Genomic DNA, 25,702 nt, shown 5'->3' with positions numbered 1-25,702 from the left:
AGTGCCTCTCTCCCAGAAAATGTACATCAGTTTAGAAATAGTGTCATTTTGTTCTGCCTTGTATTGACATTCCTCCAAACTTTGTATCTTTTGGTCTATATATCTCCATCTAGAATGGCCAAAGAACAGAAATGAGGCCAGGAATGCTCCAAAAACTAACTGAAGAACCTAAGGTTGGGATCAACTGCTGTAAGATAAAACAGGAATAGCAGCCCGCTGACACACAGCTTTAATATATGTTTGCATCTGATTCTTATGAAGCATGCAGATCACGCCCACAAGTGTCACTAAGTCATGACTTATAAAACCCTGTGAAAATTGCAGAAAGGGATTACTGCTTGGAGTCAGAAGCTGCAGTCCAAGACTTTCTTGGATCAGGACAGGTACTGTCTTTTCACTTTATCTCTCTGGCCCCTTTATCATTCTGGTAATTTGGTGATAAACTGAAGGCTTGTCCATATTGATTATATACCGTGAGGTGAGTAGAAAACTGGGTTCAATCGGGTTAGCTCCACACAAAGGAAAATTGAGGATTACTCTGGAATTTATGTGAAACAGAGCAGCCCACGCTTTTGAGCACAGAGTGACTAGAATGAGGATTGATATTGCACCGGGATTGTGGTGCAGCTGGCTGAGTGTCAGCTGCATTAAGATCACTCTGACCAAAAAAAGGTCATGAGTTCAAAGCCAGCCCGGGTTGGAGTGGGTTTCCAACCAATTGTGTGTAGCCTGTTGTCGACCTTTGCAACCCGAAAGACAGTTGCATCTGTCAAGTAGGAAAATAAGGTACCATCTTAAAAGTGTGGGGAGGCTAAATTAAATGATTTATGAGGCCATAAAGAAGACTCCAGCAAAGCATTCCAGCGGGGAAGCATGCGAGGAATGCGGAAGTGCTTCATCAGCATCGCAGATGGACGATGAAAGCGACAGCTCCCCAGGCGGCCAGAAAAAGTTAAATAGCCTCTGTCTATATCTGTCTATGTTTGTATGTCAAAAATTGGCATTGAAGGTTTGCCATATATGTGTACACTGTAATCCGCCCTGAGTCCCCTGCGGGGTGAGAAGGACGGAATATAAAAGCTGTAAATAAATAAATAAATAAACAAATAAATAAATAAATAAAATATCGACAGAGGCAACTGAAAACAGATCCCTTTCTTTGCACTTGTCAGGGAAAATTGTATGAATCAGGCCTGTGTTGCCTCCTTTCTTCTCTCTGCTCAATTGGACTCCACTTCTGATAACAACTTACTTACTTAGGCGATCCCTCGTAGTCTGAGGATGATGGTCCTCCAAGTGTAGTATCCTGGCGGTAGGTCTGTAGGTGACTGTGGAGCCCTATTCTTGACCTGCATCTTCTCCCGCAGTGAGGGCATTGGTTTCCAGGTGGAAGGCAGTTGGGGTTGGCTTGACGTGCCTTCCCCTTGGCACGTTTCTTTCTTTTGCCCCCCATTCATGCCTCTTCAAATTCTACAGCACTGCTGGTCACAGCTGATCTCCAGCTGGAGCGCTCAAGAGCCAGGGCTTCCCAGTTCTCAGTGTCTATGCTAGAATTTTTAAGGTTGGCTTTGAGCCCATCTTTAAATCTCTTTCCCTGTCCACCAACATTCTGTTTTCCATTTTTGAGTTCGGAGTAGAGCAACTGCTTTGGGAGATGGTCAAGCATCCAGACAACGTAGCTGGTCCAGCGGAGTTGATGGTGGAGGACCATCGCATCAATGCTGGTGGTCTTTGCTTTTTCCAGCACGCTGACATTTGTCTGCTTGTCTTCCCAAGAGATTTGCAGGATTTTCCAGAGACAGTGCTGATGGAATTGTTCCAGGAGTTGCATGTGATGTAGACAGTCCTCATCTCGCAGGCGTACAGCAGGGTTGGGAGGACAATAGCTTTATAAACGGATGTACAATATGAATGGGTTCCTGAGTTAATAAGTACAACAAAAGTTTGGTACTGTACCAAACACATATAATATTGTTTTGTGAACACTATGATTTTAAAAAAATACTTTTTATTAAATACATTTTCTCTTTTATTTATACATAAAACAAAGGTAGGAGAGTAGGGTGATGTTGGGCCGAATCTATACATAAAAAAAATTAAGTTGGTGGGGGGGGGGGGGGCGCAAGAGAGTAGAAAAAAAAAGAAAAAAAAGGAAAAGGGGGGGGGGAGGGGAATTCACGTCGACTTCCAATCTTCTTCTCCACTTATCCACTGCCAGTCTGGTGAACGCTATGATTTTGAACTATATAATAAGTTTCAACAGTCACATTATTGGCTGAACTGGCTATTTTGTTGTACTTATCCCTACGGATGTCCCAGTCCTCAAACACTCTCTGCTTCATTTGGAAAAATGCTGCACTCGCAGAGCTCAGGTGGTGTTGTATTTCAGTGTCAATGTTGACTTTTGTGGAGAGGTAGTGGAAAGGTAGCGGAAATGGTCAACATTTTCTAGTGTTGCACCATTAAGCTGTATCTCTGGCATTGGAGAGGGATTGGCTGGTGACTGCTGGAAGAGCACTTTGGTTTTCTCAATGTTCAGTGACAGGCCAGGCTTCTCATATGCTTCTGCAAAGGTGTTTAGAGTGGCTTGTAGGTCTTCTTCTGAATGCGCACAGACAATGTTGTGATGACAACACTGGTCGCTCATGATGGAAAGGAGCTGTCCCGAAACTGCACCCTGAGGCTTTTAATGCAATTTAAAAGAAAACATCTTTTTCATTCACCTCTAGATTGGACTACTGTAATGCACTCTGCGTGGGGCTGCCCTTGAAAACGGCTCGGAAATTTCAACTGGTCCAACGGGCAGCAGCCAGGATGTTAACTGGGGCTCCTTACAGAGAGAGATCAACTCTCCTGTTCAAGGAGCTCCACTGGCTGCCGTTTATCTTCCGAGCCCAATTTAAGGTGCAGGTGCTTACCTACAAAGCCCTAAATGGTTTGGGACCATCCTACCTGCGTGACCGTATCTCTGTTTACGAACCCACGCGCTCACTTTGTTCATCCGGAGAGGTCCTGCTCATGATCCCACCAGCGTCGCAGGCACGTTTGGTGTGGACACGAGACAGGGCCTTTTCTGTGGTGGCCCCCCCACTCTGCAACACCCTCCCAAAAGATCTCAGACAGGCCCCTACATTGGCAGTCTTTAGAAAGAACTTGAAGACTTGGCTGTTCTGATGTGCCTTTCCAGAATAGGAACTTCCAATAACAAGTCCCAGAAGCACTTTATTAGAACGAAGATTTCTGCACACTGCACACTGCACTTACCCTATAATCCTTACATATCACCTGTCACATCAGCACTTTTAATCCTGTACCCATTACTCTGGCCCGGCCCAGTTTTATAGTGTCTTGATGTATTGTTTATTGCTTGTTGTTTAATATTGCTTTGATTATTTTTAATTTGCTTTAGGTGTTGTATTGTTACGTTGTGTTTTGAGGCCTTGGCCTTTGTAAACCGCATCGAGTCCTTCAGGAGATGCTAGCAGGGTACAAATAAAGATAATAATAATAATAATAATAATAATAATAATAATAGTAATTCTCCACTTCCATGGAAATACCAGCATTGTTCTATGTGTGCCTGTGCATTGAACTAGGATGGGGTAGGGTGAGTTGGTTGGGGGATGGAACAGATTGGTAGATGGTTACCTAGGTTGGACATGTATAGTGTCGCTATTTATTTTTATGTCTGAATAACTGAAGGCTATCAGGGCTTCAGAAATATAGATTTCCAAAAGAGCTTTACTTTGGCATCCAGCTTTTTCCTATTTCAGTGTATGTGTGTACACTGATATCTGCATATTTGAATATCCAAATGGAAACATTTGTTTTGGAAGCCTTATAAACATTTGTCTTTTATCCATATACATATTGACACTGAAGTAAACAAAGTGACACAAGGTAAATTCCTTTGGTATCCTACTTAGAATGAATTTTGCCCACTTTCCATTTCCAACGGCGCTCCATGCAGTCATGCCAGCCACATTGTCAGGATAATTGCAATTATTTCATATATGCTTTTCAATGTGTTAGTATTGTATCTTAAGATGGATTCAGTCATGTTCATTTTTGTTCACATGTGCAGCAAATTGTTATTGTTACAGAGTTACAGGCCAGACAGTAGAATCTTTGAAACTGTGATAACTGAATTCCTTTGCTCTGAGAAAAATAGGGAGTGTACCAGCCAGAACATAGATAAGACAGGAGGGCGGATTTTCTTTGTCTGTGTGTTTCATGCTATTGCTTTGTTAGTCGCCATCTTTCCTCATCAACATGTAGTCGTGTATAGAAGATGCTTTCAGTAAAGTTTATTGTTTTGAAACTTAAGAAGTCTGTAGTGTGTTAATTGATCTGGAAACCTCAAGTACTCTGTGCATGACCCAGGTGTCTCACTTTGACAGTTGGTTATGGGCCCAGATCCTGAGTGTCTGGCAGAAGTCGTTGGAGGTTTACCAAGATCCAGATCTACAAGCTTGCTGACCAGAACCGTGGAGTTTAACCCAGTTGACGCAGGAGGTTGCTGGAGCATGGAAACTGGAACAGCCTGATTGAAAGCAGAAGCAAAGATGTTCAGCGGAGCGTGCTGAGACCCATTAAGAAGTTGTGAAGTGGGTGATTGATGCCGGAACGTGTTAAAGCTGTAAAGCCATTAAGTGCCAGAAGGTAGACTGCCAGAAGCTGTGTTGTTTCGTATGTAATCATTCAGCTGGGCAATACTCGGTTCCGAGGGTCTACAAGAAATCTGTGCTAAGACATGGCTGCTTCAAAGTTCCACCCAGCCTTTGAGGATGACAGACAGAGTGATGGAGTATACAGTGAATCGTCAGTGAGATATGCAGATTTTCGTGTTTTTGCTGCAACAGAAGGGGACATATTGCCAGAATTTGTGAAGAGAGAAGGATTCAACTCAGAGGAATGGCTCATGGGAGATATGGAGCCGGAAAAAGCTGTTGTGAAGATGAGCAGAGACGCGGCGGGAGAGAGAAAGATTCCTGTGTGGAGGAGTTGACAACCAGAGCCGGGGCTGATCGGAGGTGTTACAGATGCAGTAAGTTTGGACATTTGACTCGTAATTGTGTTGAAAGAAGAGATCAACCCAGAGGTGGCTGCGCTCATGGAGCCAGAGGTCAGGGAAGCTACATAAGCAGAGGGGGCTATTATGAAGAAACTGTCCCAAGCTGTGCAGAGGAAGCAAGAATAATGGTTGCGGCTGCAGGAGAGCTGGATGACATCAAAAGAGACAGATGGATTTTGGACTCGGGGGTACACATCATATAACGAATAGTCTGAACAACATGACCAACGTTCAATACACTCAGGGTAACATGGTAACTATGGCAGATGGTTCTTATCAACTGTTTAACAAATTTGGTACATGTTTTATTCCTTGTATTAATGTCTGTTGGGAGAAAGTTTTGTATGTACCAGAAATGAAAACCAACCTGTTGAGCATAGCAACTTTGACTGATTATAATTACAATGTGAAATTCAAGGGAATTTACTGTTATGTTTATGACAGGCAAGGAATTTTGGTTGGAAAAGGAGTAAAGAAGGATAAGATGTACTTAATGTTTGAAAGATTGAACCAGACAGAGAGCAATGAGAATGTGCAAATACTGTGTGTTAAGAATGAAATTCAGCATGATAGATGCATACATTTGCTTCATAGAATAATGGGACATGCTGACATGGAAGTCTTAAAGAAAACAATGGTTGAAAATGTTTTTGATGCACATCTGGAACATTGATGGAGGAGCTGAAGTGTGTAAAGATGAGTTAAAACAATTTGTGCAGTCAGAAGGTATTGAAGTTATTGAAATGAGTCAGCTCAAGAATGAGGAAGGAATTGCAGATAAAAGAATGGAGTATATAAATGAAATGAAAGAATGTCTATTTAAAGACGGGAAAATTTCAAAAAATTATTGGCCAGAAGGAATTCATACAAGTAATTACATAATGAATCGTTTGTGGGATCAGGTGTTGGATGATATTCCTTTTCGTAAACTGTATGGCTATGCACCAAGTTTCAAACACATGAGGATCTTTGGTCACTATGCAAATGTGTTATTGTCTGTAAATGAGAGGAACAGAAACAATCGTTTCCGTGAGATGTCTTTTATTGGTTATCATAAAGATTGTCTGAAGTTTTTAAGTTCACCACAGACAGTTAAATATGCTAGGGTGGCATATTTTCCAAGATTGAGAGACTGGAAAGACATACATACTAACACAGAGAATTTACATGGTTTGCCCATGAAGAGAGAGGAGAGAACAGTTGCATCAGGCGCAGAGATTGAACAGAAGCAGAGACAAGAGGTAAAGATTGAGCCAGATACACGTAGAAAGGAAAGGAGTGTTGTCACGGGTACAGAAGTTAAGAAGAAACACGAGTTAGAAACACATACACAGAGAAAGGATGAGATAACAGTTAAGCCATGTGCAGAAGTGAAGCAGAAACTGCAAGAGAAGGTAGAACAAGGTGCACATTCCAAGGAAAAAGAAGTCACACACAAGTCAGAAGCAGACTCACCAAAGAGTAGGGGGAAAATGACAAAAACACCTGAAAGAAAGAGTGTGTAAGTTAAGAAAGAATCACCTGAAGGGAAGATATATTCAGAGCAAGTTACATTGAATGAAAGAGATGCAGTGAAATACATGCAGTACCATAATTTGGCCACCGGGGGCGTAGACACAGTTGCAGTAGGGAAAGACTACACAACATGGGATGACGGAGATTTCTAGTTTTTACAAGGGTCAAGAGTGTTCTGAAGTAAAATGAATTTGTTTTGATTTGGTTTAGAGTATCAAAAACATAGTAATGCAAGGTATTTGAAACTGTGTTCAACTAAAGCATAGGTGCCTTTGCTAAAATGCAATGTGTTTTATGTATTGTAGTTTTGCTATGTGTATTGCTAAGATTTTATGATGCATTCATTTCCCCTGTAATGTTGTATTGATGTATTGAGACTAAGAAGTTAAAACATGTGGTGGAATTTAAAGAGCTCAAAGAGTTATAATGGTTATGAAATGATTATGAAATGTAATGGTAATTAAAGTATTGAGGTAATGAAGTATAGTAGTTATAATAAAAAATGGTGTATTAAGAAGAAAAGAAGGAATATATGTATTAAGAAATAATATGTAATATGTAATAAGAAGTAATGAAGAGAAGTAAATGTGTGTATTGGAAAGATTATAGAATCACAGAGATATATTATGAAATGAAGAGCAGTAATTATATGGATTTAATATGTAAAAGAAATGCAGAAATGTATGGAGATATCATTGTATGTACTAAGACATTATAAAATTGCAGGAATAATGTAATGAGAAGAAATTATTGTGTGTATAAAAGTTACAATGAAGCAATGCAGAGATACATGGAGAAGGAATTATTATATGTGTTAAAGATGCAATGGAAACAATCAGAGGTAATTATATGTAATGGAAATGTTATCAGATTACAAAGAAGTTAAGAGAAGCAAATGAATGATGAAGTTATTATAGAAGTTAAGAATAGTAGACAATTGTTATATAGTAAAGAGTGAAGTTAAAGAGTAAGAATAAGTGAATACTGAAATGGAAAGTTAAGAGTTATAGTTTAAGATGTTACAATTATGCAGATCACATGGATGTATTAGAGTTATTGAACCACATTGAAAAAAGAGGGGGATTGTCAGGATAATTGCAATTATTTCATATATGTTTTTTCAGTGTGTTAGTATTGTATCTTAAGATGGATTCAGTCATGTTCATTTTTGTTCACACGTTCAGCAAATTGTTATTGTTACAGAGTTACAGGCCAGACAGTAGAATCTTTGAAACTGTGATAACTGAATTCCTTTGCTCTGAGAAAAATAGGGAGTGTACCAGCCAGAACATAGATAAGACAGGAGGGCGGATTTTCTTTGTCTGTGTGTTTCATGCTATTGCTTTGTTAGTCGCCATCTTTCCTCATCAACATGTAGTTGTGTATAGATGATGCTTTCAGTAAATTTTATTGTTTTGAAACTTAAGAAGTCTGCAGTGTGTTAATTGATCTGGAAACCTCAAGTACTCTGTGCATGACCCAGGTGTCTCACTTTGGCACACATGACCTTGGAGGTGTCTATGGACAACGCTGGCTCTTCGGCTTAGAAATGGAGATGAGCACCACACCCCAGAGTCAGACGTGACTGGACTTCATGTCAGGGGAAAACCTTTACCTTTACCTCTATTTCCAAAGATTTGAAATTCTCTGCCTGGTGGTGCGTGTGTGTGTGTGTGTGTGTGTGAGTGCTGCATTTCATTTAATATTTCATATTATACTAACTTTCATGAAATGCAGTTGACCCATCAGATTTGTGGGGTGGAAGAACTCAGCCATTCAAGATAGTAGGGTTATATTGAGGCAGGATATTGCAAGTGAAAAATGGAATATAGCTCTGGCCTGGATTGAGTCTTAGAGTAGATTGCAAAAGTCATTATGGAAAACAAGAATACTTGGTGAGGTGGAAGCCAGTTGAAAAAGAGAAAGACATTACAAGTGAAGAGTAGAGGTGTGCAAAACCGCTTTTTTTTTGTCGTACCAAGAGTGACTTGAGAAACTGCAACTGGTCACAGGTTCGAATCCAGGGAGAGCACGGATGAGCTGCCTCTATCAGCTCCAGCTCCTCATGCAAGGACATGAGAGAAGCCTCCCACAAGGATGATAAAACATCAAAATATCCAGGTGTCCCCTGGGCAATGTCCTTGCAGACGGCCAATTCTCTCATGCAAAACTGCTGAAATCCAATTAGTAATTCGTTTCAGAAATTTGGATGGCCCCTGCTAATGTTTGTAAAGATTCAGAGGGGTCCTGTTCTGATTTGTAATCTGAATCTCTGAATATTCATAATTACTTCATTAAGATTTGTTCCATTAGCAGCAATGGGCAATATTTTAAGGCTTGTTTGTCATTTTTATGGCTATCAGGATGAAACTTTGAACACTTGCAAGCAACATTTAGGACTTTAAGCCTGTCAAGTTTCAGGGCGATTTGGCCATTGACTAATATTTAGGATTTTTTTTTTACAAATTAAAAAAAATACAAGAGGTATCCTCTCAAATTGAGGCATGAAAAATACAAGAGGTATCCCCTCAAATTGGTGGCATGAACAGGGTTGTAAGCCTGCCAAGTTTCAGTCTATCCACTGTTGTAGTTCAACTCATGGTTGTGGCTGATACTTATGTCAATAATAATAATAATAATAATAATAATAATAATAATAATAGCTTTATTTATATTTATTTATACCCTGCCATCATCTCCCCAAGGGAACTTGGGGTGGCTTACATGAGGCCAAGACCAACAAAATACATCAGTAAACACAACAAAGCAAACAAGCAACTAAAACACAATACAAATACTATAAATAACACATAGACTATAACACACAAGAAATATAAAAACACTGTGGGCAGGACCAGATGCAGTCAATTAAAATTTTTAAAAACACTGGGTGTGAACAGAAGTAAGATATGTCTAAGCGGGGGGGGGGGGGGGGAGGTTAAAGGGTAACGTAGGGAGATCAATCCAATGGGTAGATAAGGTGCTTCAGAGGACATATTGCAGAAAATTAGTCAGATCAAAGCATTGTTTCCTTTATTCAGGGAAGGCACACTGGAATGGCCACGTTTTCAAGCTCCTCCTAAAGACTGCCAATGTGGGGGCTTGTCTGATGTCCCTGGGGAGTGAGTTCCAGAGTCAGGGAGCCACCATAGAGAAGGCCCTCTCCCTCATCCCCACCAATTGCACCTGCGAAGGGCATGGGAGTGAGGGCAGGGCCTCTCCAGATGATCGAAGATCTTGGGGGCATTGACCTTGAGTTTGGGAGTTGTAGTTCACCTACATCTAGAGAGCACTGTGGACTAAAACAGTGATTGATGTGAACCAAACTTGGCACATATACTCAATATGCCCAAATGTGAACACTGGTGGAGTTTGGGGAAAATAGACCTTGACATTTGGGAGTTGTAGTTGCTGGGGTTTATAGTTCACCTACAACCAAAGAGCACTCTGAACCCAGCCGTCAATGGATCTGCATCAACTTTGGCACACTACCTCCATGGCCAACATTGAATACTGGGGGGTAGGGGCCTTTTTTTTAATTCTGGGGTTGTAGTTCACCAACACCAAAAAGGAAGAGAAGGACAGGTGGAGAGATCTTCAGCCTTCTCTGCCAAAAGGGTGCCTAAGACCATCAGAAATATGTGTTTCTGATGGTCTTTGGTGACCCCTCTGAAACCCGCCTCATAACCTCCCCCTTCCAGGTGCCCCGACCCCCAGGTTGAGAAACACTGCCTCAAAGTGAACTTTGCCCACCTTGTCTCTTCCAATGCTATGATTCTATGACTCTATGATGACATGGAACTTGCAGCAGCAGCATATAAATTAGTCAGAGAATCTTTCCATTACTCTTTTTTTTGCAAAATGTTTTTTTATGTTCAGTGTTCTGCTCGTCAGGAATGTTAGCTTATGATATTTCTCTCTTTTAACACTAGTGACTGCAGGAGGAGAAATTCATATTGTGCAAACCTGTCCGTGAGAAAGAATGGAGAAGACTGTAGAAATGAAGCCCAAGAAGAGCGTCGCTGAAGAAATGGCAGATTTATTTCATAAATTCCCAAATCCAAAGGACATGGGTGAATAAGAACTTTTAAAACACTTCCTTTTTGTTACCCAATACAACTTTACAAATTGCACAGATATCTTACACGAGAGGAAGAAAGAAAAACCCTTACATGTCAGGATGCTAATATCTGGATTCACTTGTAATTATCAGGACCCTTTCATAGAGTAAACTCACCAGGTCAAAGCATTGCTTGCAATCTTTAAAAATTGAAGTAACTTGGAATTAAGTTCAGTTTAACCTAAGGTTAACTTAAAGCAGTGGTTCTCAACCTTCCGAATGCTGCGACCCCTTAATACATTTCCTCAAGTTGTGATGACCCCCAACCATAAAATTAATTTCATTGCTACTTCATAACTGAAAATTTGCTACTGTTATGAATCATAATATAAACATTTGATATGCAGGATGTATTTTCATTCACTGGACCAAATTTGGCACAAATACCCAATACGCCCAAAGTTTTTTTAATATAATTTTATTGAGTTATAAATTCATATATATATATAAAGGTAAATAGACAAGTAATGAAAAAAATTACAGGGAAAGTGGGAGAACATTAAATTATAGGAAAGTAGGAAAGTTTCAGACTAGAGATAAAGAGAAAAAGAAAAAGAAAAAAAAAAGAGAGAGAGAGAAAGTAAAAACAAAAATAGTTTGTTGACTTCCATTCTGTGTCTTCGCTAAGTTGTGTGTTGTCTTATTCCATTATTTTTGTCTTACCTATTCCTTCCAAGGGATCTTCTTTCTTTACATCCCCAGAAAAGAGGCTGTATCTCCTATTTCAAACAACCTTGTCCTGAGTCACTTATAGGAATCTGTTCATCCATTAGTATTTTCCTTCCTCTTTTCCTTTATTTTTTTTTCAAAATGTGACCAATTGGTCTCTCTTATTGGATTTCCCGAACTCTTTTTCAACAAAAAAGTCAATTTGTCCATATCTTTAATTTCTTGAGTCTTATTTATCCAGTCCTCTACCTCCGGTATTTTGTCCATTTTCCAAAGCTTTGCATATACTATCATTGCAGCGGTTACTATATAGGTAAATAGTATGTCTTTATTTAGGTATAGGGTTACTATATAGGTAAATAGTATGTTTTTATTTAGGTCTAGGGAAAGATCTAAATCTGTAATATTTAGTAAGTAATACTCCGGGTTTTTTGGGAATGAAATTCCCAATATTTTTTGTGTTTCTTCATGGATATTTTTCCAATATTCTTGTGCTTTCTTGCATGTCCACCACATATGAAAAAACTACCTTCAACCTCCTGACACTTCCAGCAGTTATTATCCATGTTTTTATACATTAAACCTATTTTTTTTGGTGTCATATACCATCTGTGAAACATTTTAAGCCAATTTTCTTTTAAATCCTTCGCATAGATATATTTTATTTTTTTTATTCCAATTTGATTCCCATTCTTTTAAATGGATGGGTCTCTTCAAATTTTGGGCCCATCTGATCATACAATTTTTTATAAGTTCCATTTCTGTTGCTCAATCCAATACATTATTATAAATTTTGGTTATTAATGTTCTCTGTGTTTGGAGAATTTTGTCTCAATGCGCCCAAAGTTGAATATTAGTCGGGTTTTGAGGGGGTTGGGGAAGAGGAGTTGCTTTTGTCATTTGGTAATTGTAGTTGCTGGGATTTATAGTTCACCTAAATCAAAGAACATTCTGAACTCCATCAACCATGGAATTGAAGTTATGGCTGATAGGAGAGATAATACCAAAATCGATCCTTTCTGTGAGGCAGAAAAGTATGGCTTCATTTTCAGCTGAGACCCTGGTGTGGAATTGCGTCCAAAAGCGAACCAGAGTGCAGGCAAACAAAGAAACACGCTTCTACATATGTAACATCATCACTACGTCACTTTTTGCATCATATAAATATCAAATTATGTCTTCCTACATGCAAGAGGCATGTTTCTATATTTTTTCTAAAGCAGTTTACAGCATTAGAGATAACTAGGATTCAGCTTAGATCCATCAAGAGGCCTACTTTTGACCTGTCAGGAGGAAGGGAGAGAAACTCCTTACTTTTTACCTCTGTCTGTGCCAGGCCTTTCTTATCTCCCCCCTCCTGGAATGTTCACGCCCCTCTTCCCTGTGCTTTGGACACAGATCCTTCAGCATCCCTTTTGTCCTGTCAGCTTGTCTTCCTGATACAGAGAGAATCTGATTTTTTCTACATTTCAGTGCTTGTAATGTATATACAATATATATATAAATATCTATATTTCCAATATCTCCATATCAGAACCTGTCTTAGCATACAGAACTTCCATCACCAACAGAAAATACTGGAATGGTTCTGTGCCATCACACCCAGGCACTATAAAGTTAAAACTAAGATGTGCTTCTCTCTTTATCTGGGTGAACCGCGGGCGCCTTTCTTAGAAGCTCAAGATTCTCAGCAACTGAGGCCAGTCCAGATTTGAACATCAACAGAACACTTATTTTTCAAAGTCCTTGACAGACTTGGCACAGCTTGATGAAGTTACAAACACAAACAGTCAAGTTTAGGAAACCATATAGATGTTCTTTCTTTCCCTTTTCCTTCAGTTACCAAGTTAACTTTTTTCCCAACGGTAGAAAAATCCTGGGATCTTTTACCCTAACCCTGAGCTTTTATCTTTCAGAAAGAGCAGGTCTTCCCCTATCTAAGCTCAAGATTAGTTTTGGAGGTGAAGTAATGGAGCCTCTCTCAATGGCAGAGAAATCCTGAGAGATTCTCGGTCCCAGCGCTGAGCTACTGTCCTTTAGAAAGAGCGGGTCTTTCTCTATCTGAGCTCAGCACCAGTTTCAAAGGCGAGAGGGTAACCTTAACCGTACTAACAATGGCTTGTTCGAGCTGCCTAGCTTGGCCACCAGCACATCTGAGGCTTTTTCTATACTAAAGAAGGCAGGAGAGCCTTTCCAAAATGGAGATCTTATCCCCAGGAAAAAGGGTGGTCTCTAGACCAAAAGGATACCTTTTTAAACGAATAGCTGCAAAAGGCTTGCAGGCTGGCTTCTGGCCTCTGTTAATGTTTAACTTTCAGGGTGCTGCTGAGACTCTAGCAACCCTGAGGGAAAATGCAAAGGGATGCTTTTTTATGCAACTAAGGGGCAATGCAAACCAAGCTCCTGGAAGACGGAACAGATTCGGTGGACATTGATCTTGAGTTTGGGAGTTGTAGTTCACCTACAGGGAGTGGTCAACCCCCCTGTTTAAGGAGCTCCATTGGCTGCCGTTTATTTTCTGGTCCCAATTCAAGGTACGGGTCATCACCTATAAAGCCCTAAACGGTTTGGGACCCGCCTACCTTCGTGATCGTATCTCCTCTCACAAACCTGCCCATTTCCTCCGTTCTTCAGTGGAGTCCCTTCTTTCGCCCCTTCCACCATCACAGACCTGACTTATTGGAATGAGGGAGAGAGCCTTCTACTCCCTAGCCCCCTAACTCTGGAACGCATTGCCCAGCGAGATTAGGCAAGCCCCACTCTAGAAACTTTCAAGAAGAACCTCAAACCTGGCTTTTGTGCTGTGCCTTTGGAGAGTGATTTTACATCTCCTTTTATCACTCCCCCAAGAATGTGTGCCCTCATATTGCACTGCCTCTTGCCTGCATGAAGGACTATCTCCATTATCCCGTTTACGAGTTTCCTTATAAACATATATGTTTTATTTCTGTCTCATCCTGAGTTTTTATCATTGTATCTTGCACACATGGCCCGCTCATTGTGATTGTGTCTGATTTTTATTGTATTACTTTGCACTGTTTATTGTATTTTATGCTTGATTTATTTTATTGCGATGTTGTTCTATGTTTTTATGTTATTGTATTGTAATTTGCACTATTATTATTATTATTATTATTATTATTATTATTATTATTAAACTTTATTTGTACCCCGCTAGCATCCCCAAAGGACTTGATGTGGCTTACAAAGGCCAAGGCCTCAACACACAATATAACAATACAAACCTAAGCAAATTAAAACAATTAAAGCAAAATAAAGCAAAAGAAACAACAGGCAATAAACAATACACTAAAACACAATAAAACTGGGCCGGGCCAGAGTAATGCGTACACGATTAAAAGTGCTGATGTGACAGGTGGAATATAAGGCTTATAGGGCAAGTGCAGTGTGCAGTGTGCAGTGTGCAGCAATCATTAGTTCTAGTAAAGTGCTTCTGGGACTTGGTAATGGAGATTTCCTAATCTGGGAAGGCACATCGGAACAGCCAGGTCTTCAGGTTCTTTCTGAAGACTGCCAGTGTAGGGGCCTGTCTAAGATCTTTGGGGAGGGTGTTCCAGAGTCGGGGGGCCACCACGGAAAAGGCCCTGTCCCGTGTCCCCACAAAGCGCGCTTGCGACGCAGGCGGGATCACGAGCAGGGCCTCTCCAGATGACCAAAGTGAACACGTGGTTCATAGATGGAAATGCGGTCACGCAGGTAGGCTGGTCCCAAACCGTTCAGGGCTTTGTAGCACCTGCACCTTAAATTGGGCTCGGAAAATAAACGGCAGCCAGTGGAGCTCCTTGAACAGGAGGGTTGACCTCTCTCTGTAAGGGGCCCCAGTTAGCATCCTGGCTGCTGCTCGTTGAACCAGTTGGAACTTCCGAGCCCTTGAAAACTTCCGAGCCGTTTTCAAGGGCAGCCCCATGTAGAGCGCATTGCAGTAGTCCAATCTGGAGGTGACCAAGGCATTGACCACCCCAGCCAGATCCGCCTTCGCGAGGTACGGTCGCAGTTGTCGCACGAGTCTCAATTGTGCGAAAGGCCTCTCAGACACCGCTGACGCCTGAGCCTCAAGCATGAGCAATGAATCCAAGAGGACTCCCAAACTGCGGACCTGTGGCTTCAGGGGGAGTGTAACCTCGTCCAGCACAGGTTGCCACCCTATACCCCGGTCAGGTTTACGATCGACCAGAAGGACCTCTGTCTTGTCGGGATTGTTCCTCCTCATCCAGATAGACACAGCGGCCAAGCACTCGTCCAGCACACGAGAGGCCTCCTTGAAATTAGGTGGAAAGGAGTAGTAGAACTGTGTGTCATCTGCATAGAGGTGGCACCTAACTCCAAAACTCTGGATGACCTCTCCCAGCGGTTTCATGTAGATGTTAAAAAGCATGGGAGACAGAATGGAGCCTTGTGGGACTCCACAGGTCAAAGGCCAGGTGTCTAAGCAGGCGTCTCCCAGCTTCACTATCTGGGATCGACCTTCCAGGAAGGATCGGAACCATGACAAAACCGTGCCCCCGAGACCCATCCCAGAGAGTCGTCCCAGAAGGATACCATGATCGATGGTATCGAAAGCCGCTGAGATGTCCAAGAGAACCAACAGAGTCACACTCCCCCTGTCCACCTCTCTACGGAGGTCATCCACCAAAGTGACCAAGGCTGTCTCAGTACCGTGACCAGGCCTGAAACCAGACTGTGACTGATCTAGGTAGTTGATGTCATCTAAAAAGCCCTGGAGCTGGGAGGCGACCACCCGCTCCAGCACCTTACCCAAGAAAGGGAGGTTGGGGATTGGTCTGAAATTGTTCAGCACCGTGGAGTCAAGGGAAACCTTTTTAAGGAGTAGACGAATCACAGCTTGTTTCAGGTGAGATGGAAAAAACCCCTGCTCCAATGATGCATTGATGATCAACCCAAACCAATCAACCAACCCCTCCCTGGCCGATTTAATCAGCCAAGACGGGCAAGGGTCCAGAGCCGACGTGGTTGCCCTCATAGCCCCAAGCACCTTCTCCACGGTCTCAGGAAGACCAAGCCTAAAAGAATCCCACAAAATCGGACAAGCAGATGCCTCAATCACCTCCTCTGGCACTGCGATGAAATTGGAGTCGAGCTCAAGGCGTATCTGAGCGACTTTGTCTGCAAAATGGTGTGCGAAATCGGGACACCGAGTTGCCGGGTCGTCAAAAATCTCCTCCACCACAGGTGGCTGAAGGAGTTCCCCAACAACCCGGAACAACTCCGATGATCTACTACTGGGCTAGTAGTAGACTACTGGGCCAGTAGTAGATCCAATGATCTACTACTGGACTACTGGGCTTGGCCTCATGTAAGCCACCCTGAGTCCCCTTTGGGGCGATGGTGGTGGGGTATAAATAAAGATGATGATGAATATTATTATTATTATTTGAAACACAACAAGATGAGTCCATAGCAGACACTCTGCTGGCTGTTGTATTGGATCACACATTGGACACTTCCCAAGTGTCTAGGACTGTGTGATGTATTGGCGAATAATGTGTGCAGATCCCAGTAAGGTGGCCTTCTGCAGCTGGAAGCTGGTAATTTGGTCAGCATTGACTGTGTTTAAGTGCAAGCCAATGTCTTTAGGCACGGCACCCAGTGTGCCGATCACCACTGGGACCACCTTGACTGGCTTGTGCCAGAATCTTTGCAGTTCGATCTTTACATCCCCATATCATGTCAGCTTTTCCTGATGTTTCTCTGCAATCCTGCTGTCACCTGAGACTGCAACATCGACGATCCATACTTTGTTTTTTAACATGATTGTGAGGTCAAGAGTATTGTGCTCTAAAACTCTGTCTGTCTGAATCCAGAAGTCCCAGAGTAGTTTGACATATTCATTCTTTGTAACTTTTTCCGGCTTGTGATCCCACCAGTTCTTTGTCGCAGGCAGATGGTATTTGTGGCACAAGTTCCAATGAATACTCTGAGCAACGGTGTTGTGCTTCTGCTTGTAGTCTGGGCGATCTGTCTGGGCGATCATCTTGCAGCAGCTTAGGGTGTGATCTATTGTTTCATCTGCTTCCTTGCAGAGTCTACATTTTCAATTCTGGCTTTGATGGTTCAAATGGCTTGTTCTTGGGCTGCCAGAATCAGGCCCTGCTTTGTCTCCTATTTCAGAGTTCCATTTGTGAGCCACAGCCATGTTTTTTCTTTGTTAATTTGGCTCTCAATTTTCCCAGGAACTGTCCACGGAGAGCCTATTATTATTATTATTATTATTATTATTATTATTATTATTATTACTATTATTATTATTTGTATACATCCAGAGCGCATTGTGGACTCAAACAATCATGGATCTGGACCAAACTTGTCATAAATACTCAGTATGCCCAAATGTGGACACTGGTGGAGTTTGGGAACCTTGACATTTGGGAGTTGTAGTTGCTGGGATTTATAGTTCACCTAAAATCAAGGGGCATTCTGAACCTCACCAATGATAGTATTGGGTCAATCTTCCCACATGGAACCCCTCTGATGGCCTTTGGCGACCTCTCTGACACCCCTTCACACACACCCCCAGGGTACTGACCAGCAGGTTGAGAAACAGTGACTTAGGTTAACTGACGGTATCTCTTCTCCTGTAGTTACGTATGGGTGGAAGAATCTGAGAAAACAAACAACTCCTAAGCTCTGTATCAAATACAGCTGATGAAAAATTCTTCCTCGGGGTGGAAAACATTTCACTTCCAAACAACATGCATTCCTACCCCTCACTCCATTTAGAGCTCAATCTTTTCTTCAAGAAGCTGGGAATAGGGGTGTCGTATGCAGCTCGAGATGCACAGATCATGACACTTGAGAGTTTTGCTGGGTTTCATGGGAACAATACACTATCCCAAAATACTTGTAGGGTGTCAAAATACACAAAATAATCTATGTCAGGAAAAAATACTCAGGGAGCATAAAGCATATGATATTCAGTATATACTTCAGTGTAATTCAATGTATTCACATAGAGTGAAATAAAAAGGAGCAACTGCTCTCAAATATAATACATGTAATACAGTCATATAAATTATAAAGGAGCAACCGCTCTCAAACATACAGTTGTAAGATCCCAATATATACTGGTTTCAGGGAAGCATATGCGATACAAACTCTTTTCAAATAAGGTGAGAAGACAATGAGTCATAAAGTCCACAATCCAGAAGAGAGTTCAAATGGCAGTAGTATCCAAATGATGATGGAGCTTCGTAGGGAAAATCCTACAGGGATGCCCGGGTAATATTATATACCCTGTGACTTAACTACTCCCACTATTAAACCCAAAAGCACCTTTAGAGGCCACTACCCCTGTGGACATTGTAAATGCTGCTCACAATCCTGGAAGACCAAGGATGTCTAGAACTATAGAAACGAAGTGGGCACTACACTTAAACATTTCTCCACATGCAACAGTAGCAATGTCATTTACCTTTTGGCATATGATTGTGATCTATGGTATGTTGGTAAAAGGAGTAGACCTCTAAGAATCAGAATCTCAGAACATAAATCCAGAATTAAATGTCTTTCTACCGAATTCTCGTTATTCTCTCATTTTACACAATGTAATCACTTACCTAATTCTTTTAAATTTTGTTCTCTGGAATGTATTACTCCAAAACCTCACATGGACTTGGAAAATCTATTATCCCAAAGGGAAATGTACTAGATCTTTAAGTTTAAATGTGACGGCGCAAGGGTCGCCACCTATATGTAGAACTGTAAGTTGCAGGATTTGAACTGTTGTATCATGCCTGATTTTCCCTTTTTACACTGTAAATGTATAGTTGGACTGATTGGTTATTTATAGCTGTCAATAAATGTTGTTCGGACCAGTTAAATTGCTCCTCCTGCTCAACTGTTTGATCCCACCTCTTCCTAGAGAGCAGAACAGTGTTTCCTTTTCCATTCCACCATCAAACTTTCTATCAGATGGATGTGTGAGAGAGACTTCTCTCTGAAGCCCTTGATTAAATTACCTCTCAGCACCAATTCTGAGGTTCTTACCCTTGAGACTTATGCTTCATGTTCAGACTGACCTGGATGACGTTGAGAAGTCTCAAGCACCTTCAAACCACTTCTTTGGCACCAGAAGAAGACTTTGTGTCTTCAAACATAGGCCATTTGGATTGGGGTTGTGGATTGCTCCGGCATTCACAGCCATTGAGAAAGAGGAAACTTGGAAAAGCTTCTCAGCTGCAAAACTCCTTGGACCCAAGACAACCAGAGACTGTAATGTATATTTTCCTTTACCCCTTTGAAACTTCCAGCTTATTGTCTTAAAGGGATAACTCTTTGTGAACAATTAAACTTATTTTGAGTTATCTACAGTGTTTTGGTCTTTGAGAGTTCCAGTTTTCCTAAAGGAGGACAAGAAGCAATCCCCTGGGGGAAAGGTGTCACGTCCATGCCTCTTTCACTAAGAGTTATAGCCCCCAGGCCCGACGGCACATTAAAACCTTTTCTCCTCAGGGACTTGATGAGTCACTTAACTTTAGCTGTTTCCTCTAAGTTCTTCTATACTCTATATAAGCATGTGGATGGATATTTAACATTACTCGCAATTTTAATCACCTTAGCAGAGTCACTCTATGTAAAGCTTCAGGCATTATGTAAGTATTGTAACTATCTTTTTGGGTTATCTTCATTTTTAAAATGTGCTGGTAATTACTTGTTATTCTATGTTTTGTTACAGACATAAGCTAATATCACTGTGTTATTAACTCCTGAAGTAGGGGAAATTGTCCCTGAACAGGGTATATAATATTACCCGGTCATCCTTGTAGGATTTTCCCTACGAAGATTTCTTTTGAGAGCTAAGCTCCATCATCATTTGGATACTACTGCCATTTGAACTCTCTTCTGGATTGTGGACTTTATGACTCATTGTCTTCTCACCTTATTTGAAAAGAGTTTGTAGTGAGTCCCAGAACCAATTTTGAAGACCCCTCCCTAAACTACATATGCTGAGATTCCATAGGAGGCAGGCATAAGATTTAAGGTGTAATCGCAGAACAGTGTAGTGTGATAATCCCCGCTGACAAACAGACATCTTTAGCCAAGCGGAAAATGACAAGCATGCATTAAAAGGGAGTTGAATCTCTTGGGGAAAAACCAATTAAACCAGTATGTTTGGTTTTCAGCCAGGGCAGCTGACTGGAATGAAAAAGATGAAACAAGCACTATCTTGAGGCTTGCAGCCCAGTTCATTTGCAGCCCAGGGGACTAAAATTTCCAGAAATGTTGAAGTCCTTTCTTTTTCTCTTTCTAGAATAAATCTTTGAGGGGAAATGCAGTATGACCATTGAAAAATTAGGATTGAAAGTCACTTATTAAAAGTTACTTTCTTACTTTAGGAACTTCAAATACATTATATATGTGTTTTGTCGAAGGCTTTCATGGCCGGAATCACTATGAGTTTTCTGGGTTGTGTGGCCATGTTCCAGAAGCATTCTCTCCTGACATTTCACCCACATCTATGGCAGGCATCCTCAGATGTTGAGGGGTCTGTTGGAAATGACACCAGTGGGGTTTATATATCTGTGGAATTATGCCCAGGGTGGGAGAAAGGATTCTTGTCTGCTCAAGGCAGGTGTGAACATGTGGACAATTTCAACAGAAAGGAGGAAACCATGAAACAATAATCTATATAAATAAAAATGTAATGTTCATTTGTGGGATTAACAGAACTCAAAAACCACTGGACGAATTGACACCAAATTTGGACACAAGACACCTTACAACACAATACATGTCCTTCACTAAAAAAATTGATTTTATCATTTGGGAGTTATAGTTGCTGGGATTTATAGTTAACCTCCCATCAAAGAGCATTCTGAACCCAACCAACGATGGAATTGAACCAAACTTGACACACAGTTCTCCCATGACCAACAGAAAATACTGGAATGGTTTGGTAGGCAATGTCCTTTGGTTTTGGAGTTGTAGTTCACCTACATCCAAAGATCACTGTGGACTCAAACAATGACGGATCTGGACGAAACTACATGAATACTCAATATGCCCAAATGTGAACACTGGTGGAGTTTGGGGAAAATAGAATCTTGACATTTGTACTTGCTGGGACTTATGATAGAATTGGGCCAAACATTCCACACAAAACCCCCATGAGAGCCACAGCAATGCGTAGCAGGGGACAGCTAATAATAATAATAATAATAATAATAATAATAAAAATAATAATAATATACATCACACAGTCCTAGATGCTTGGGAAGTGTTTGACTGGTGCTTTTTTGATACGAAATCCAGCATATAGATCTCATTTGCTATGACATACTATGCATTTGTGTCAACAAAATAATAACTTTAATAACAGGGACTCAGGGTGGTTTACACACACAAAAAGGCAAGCATTCAATTAACATAATCTGGCTACCAGTATTAAACTCTAAAATAAGGACAGTAAATAAAGATCAACACTCAGAAAACAGGGAAATTGCAAACATGAAACAATCAGGGTCCCAACAAAGGATTCTCTCAGGCAGGAAGCTGCCAGGCTTTGAAGCTGTAAGGCCATTCAATGCTAATCAAGGCGGCCAATAGCAACATTCACACCTGTCACAAACAGGCAAGAGTTCTTGTTCCCACTCTGGATATTCCACAGATATATAAACCTCATTTGCCTAGTTTCCAACATTCCTCACAACCTCTGAGAATGCCTGCCATAGATGTGGGTGAAATGTCAGGAGAGAATGCTTCTGGAACACGGACAAGAAAACTTACACAAATCTGCATTATATATAGTGTACTTTGACATATTATAACATTTCACATATCAATATTGCAGTTTATTCAGATTATAATAATTGAATTTACCTATTAAAGGATACATTTTTGTTCCCGAATGGAGATAAATTGAACTATAAGGAATTTCTCTACTTCTGCTATTTTGAGGAGCAAACAAATGCTATAAAAATAAGCAAAACGGAATATCACTGAAATGAAACAGGAGGCACCATCAAGATGAATTCAATGGGGGATATTGTCTCCACTAGGAGCCCTTCCACACAGCCCTATATCCCAGAACACCAAGGCAGAAAATCCCATATTATCTGAGTGTGAACTCAGATAATCCAGTTCAAAGCAGATATTGTGGGATTTTCTGCCTTGATATTCTGGGATATAGGGCTGTGTGGAACGGCCCTTGGTTCTCTATAGTGTCAAATAGACACAAGATTCCCATAAAAAGAATTAAAGAAAAGAATCCATGAGCAAGAATTGTAATGATCTGATACTGTGTATAATGTTACATTAAAAAATCTTTCACTTATGTAGATATTAGAAATGATCACCTATGAGGGTTGAATGAAAAGTAATGCCTCCACCTTCGTAGCTCCTCAACAGATGGCAGTACTGTATGTGGCAGGTACTGGCTTGTTCAGCAGACTCTCCTCTACAGTTCCATTTTGGTGGGAAGCCTTAGCATTGAACAGTTGTGTTGTTAAAGTGCGAAGTATGGAAGACTGTCGGTCAATGTGACTTAAGCAATGTTAAGAATTCTTGACAACAGAGGAATTTCAAGCATAATTGGCATTTCACAAGAACGTGTGGGTCGCATTATTGCTTTGCTTGGCTATTGGAAGATCTGTGCACAATGGGTACACAGCAGAACTTCAGAGACTGGATCTCACCACCATATGGCATCTTCCATACAAGTCCAGATATAGCACCGTCTGACTTCCATCTGTTTTCGATAATGAAAGATGATCTGCAGGGACATTACTAACTGGTGCTTCTTACAGAGAGCGGTCAACCCTCCTGTTTAAGGAGCTCCATTGGCTGCGGTTCATTTTCCAATCCCAATTCAAGGTGCAGGTTCTTACCTACAAAGTCCGGAACGGTTTAGGACCCGCTTACCTGCTTGACCGCATTTCTGTGTATGAACCCACACAATTTCTTCTATCATTTGGAGAGGCCCTGCTCACACTCCAACCTCCTTCACAGGCACGATTGGTGGGGACGAGGGAGAGGGCCTTCTCAGTGGTGGCCCACCGACACTGGAACTCACTTCCCAAGGACATCAGACATGCCCCATCTCTGGCAGTCTTTAGGAGGAGCCTGAAAACGTGCTTGTTCCAGTGTGCCTTCCCAGAATAAGGAAAACCCTCAACAATATGCCCTCAAAATGCACTTTACCACTGATTTAGGACTGACTGCGTTCCCTCATCTCTCTTTGAAAACCCTATCCCAGTTATATCCTACCTTGTTCACACCCAGCATTATTTTTTTAAATTTTAAATTATTACAATAGGTTTTTTAAATGCTGTGTGTTACTGTTTATTGTTTATTGCTAATTTTTTGTTTGTGTGATTTATATTAATTGTATTGTATTGATTGCTTTTGTTAATTTTGTTTATTGATGTGCTGTTGGCTTGGCCTCATGTAAGCCGCACCGAGTCCCTTGGGGAGATGGTAGCGGGGTATAAATAAAGTTTTACTTATTATTATTATTATTATTATTATTGCTTCTGATGAAGACGTTAGAACTATGAGACACTGGTTGCAGAAACAGAACATCAACTTCTTCCATGACGGCTTCAGGAAGATCAGTGCTTACCGATGCCCACCTTGTCCCTCTTTGCATTGGTGGCTTTGCACGCCCGGCAATGCAAAGAGGGATGAGGTGGGTGTGGCTAAGAACAGCTCTTCCTGAAGGCCACTCCCCCAGTGGCCATCAGGAAGAGCTGTTCTTAGCCATGCCCACCTCATCCCTCTTTGCATTGCCGGGCGTGCAAAGCCACATCCGAAAATAATTCCGAACAATGGGGAGGTTATTTCAGTTCGGAATTGCTCCACCCACTATTCCTGCATGGCTCGAAATTGGATCAAAAGGTAATTTAATCTGAATTAATTACAATTTTAGAAACTAACGAATGAACTTACCTAAGCCTAATAAACATATCTGTATTATATTTCCATACTAACATTATTCCACAAATACAACAGTATTTACAGCAGAACTGGCAGAACCCTGGCATTACCGAATTTGGGATGTTGGCCAGAAATACCTTTACCTGTCGAACAACACATTGGTGGCGGCTCCTAAAGGTTCCAACTCAGCAGGTAACATCTCCTATATTGTACTCACTTTGTCAATTCGTTCCCTCATATTCTGAAACTGGGGAACAAGAGCCCTATTCTTGGCATTCACAAAAAAGGATAACATGGGTATGTGTGTGTCTGTGAATGAACACCATAGCTCCACTCCCTCTGTTTGTGAGTGTGAGAGACATGTCCTGTCTCTCCACTTGATTGGGAATCCTGATTGAAGAGGGAAAGGAGAGGAAAAAGGCAGGTAGTGGAGGCTCACCTCTCCATGTGAGGAGATTGAAAAGGCTAGATGTTTTCCCCTTTCCTCCCTTTACCGAGATCATTTTCTTCTTCTTTTCTTTTCTTTTGTCATTTATAAAAAGACCCACTTCCCGGGTGTCTAGACACAAGAAAGTTGGCTTTAGGGACTCATGTCACCGAATTTATAGATTGCATTTATTCTTCTTTTTTAGCCTTTAGTTTAATCACTGGCCCACTGGTGAAATGTGTATGGTGACAGAGGAAAGGCAAGACTACTCAACACTTTCTGTGCCTCACTTCTCTCTCAGAGTGCTCACCTTGGGGACAATGACACAAATGAGCCAATAGGGAAAACACAGCATAGAATAGGTAAAGAGACAGTGCAGGGATATCTGGTTATTATACCTGAATTGAAGGTTCTGGCTCCAGATGAATTACATCCAAGGGCATTAAAAGAATGGACAGAAGTAATTTTAAAATAATTGGCAATCATATTTGAGAGTTTCTGGAGAAGAGGAGAAATTTCAGCAGACTATCAGAGGGGAAAATGTGTCTTTATTTTCAAAAGGACGGACAGAACCCAAAGGCTGCACTGAGCGATCTGGGGTAACAAGAGGCAAGGGTCCCTTAAAACTGTATGATTTTGCTCCATGTTAACCAAAGTCAGGGGATACTATGAATTCTGGCCCAGAATTTGGAGCCTCCCCCAACTTTGGAGTATCCTTCAATGTTGGGCCACAACTATTCCTGCACTTGTGTGGCCCACGGACACATGAATCATAGAATCATAGATGATACTTTTTTTAAGAACCTAAGTGACCTAAGAAACAGCAAGTTACTTCTGGTGTGAGAGGATTGGCTGTCTGCAAGGACATTGCCTAGTGGATGCCCAGATGTTTGATGTTTTACCATCCTTGTAGGAGGCTTCTCTCATGTCCCTGCATGGGGAGCTGGAACTGACAGAGGGAGCTCAACTCACTCTTCCCGGATTC

At 41.3% G+C, this 25,702-nt stretch overlaps 1 protein-coding gene across 1 annotated transcript in view; it reads left to right on the top strand.

Moving 5' to 3' along the window:
* Positions 1-324: 324 nt before the first annotated feature.
* LOC132782716 (interleukin-36 receptor antagonist protein-like) overlaps positions 325-25,702 on the top strand; it is a 29,662-nt gene continuing 4,284 nt past the window's right edge. Inside the window, exons 1-3 of the mRNA XM_060787609.2 lie at positions 325-383; positions 10,522-10,662; positions 24,366-24,482. Of these exons, the coding sequence (XP_060643592.2) occupies positions 10,572-10,662; positions 24,366-24,482 (208 nt within the window). The 5' untranslated portion in view covers positions 325-383; positions 10,522-10,571. The remainder of the gene's footprint in view (positions 384-10,521; positions 10,663-24,365; positions 24,483-25,702) is intronic.

Source organism: Anolis sagrei, chromosome 7, assembly GCF_037176765.1.
Source record: "Anolis sagrei isolate rAnoSag1 chromosome 7, rAnoSag1.mat, whole genome shotgun sequence".
Lineage (NCBI taxonomy): Eukaryota > Metazoa > Chordata > Lepidosauria > Squamata > Dactyloidae > Anolis > Anolis sagrei.
This window is presented reverse-complemented; position numbering and strand designations above follow the sequence as displayed.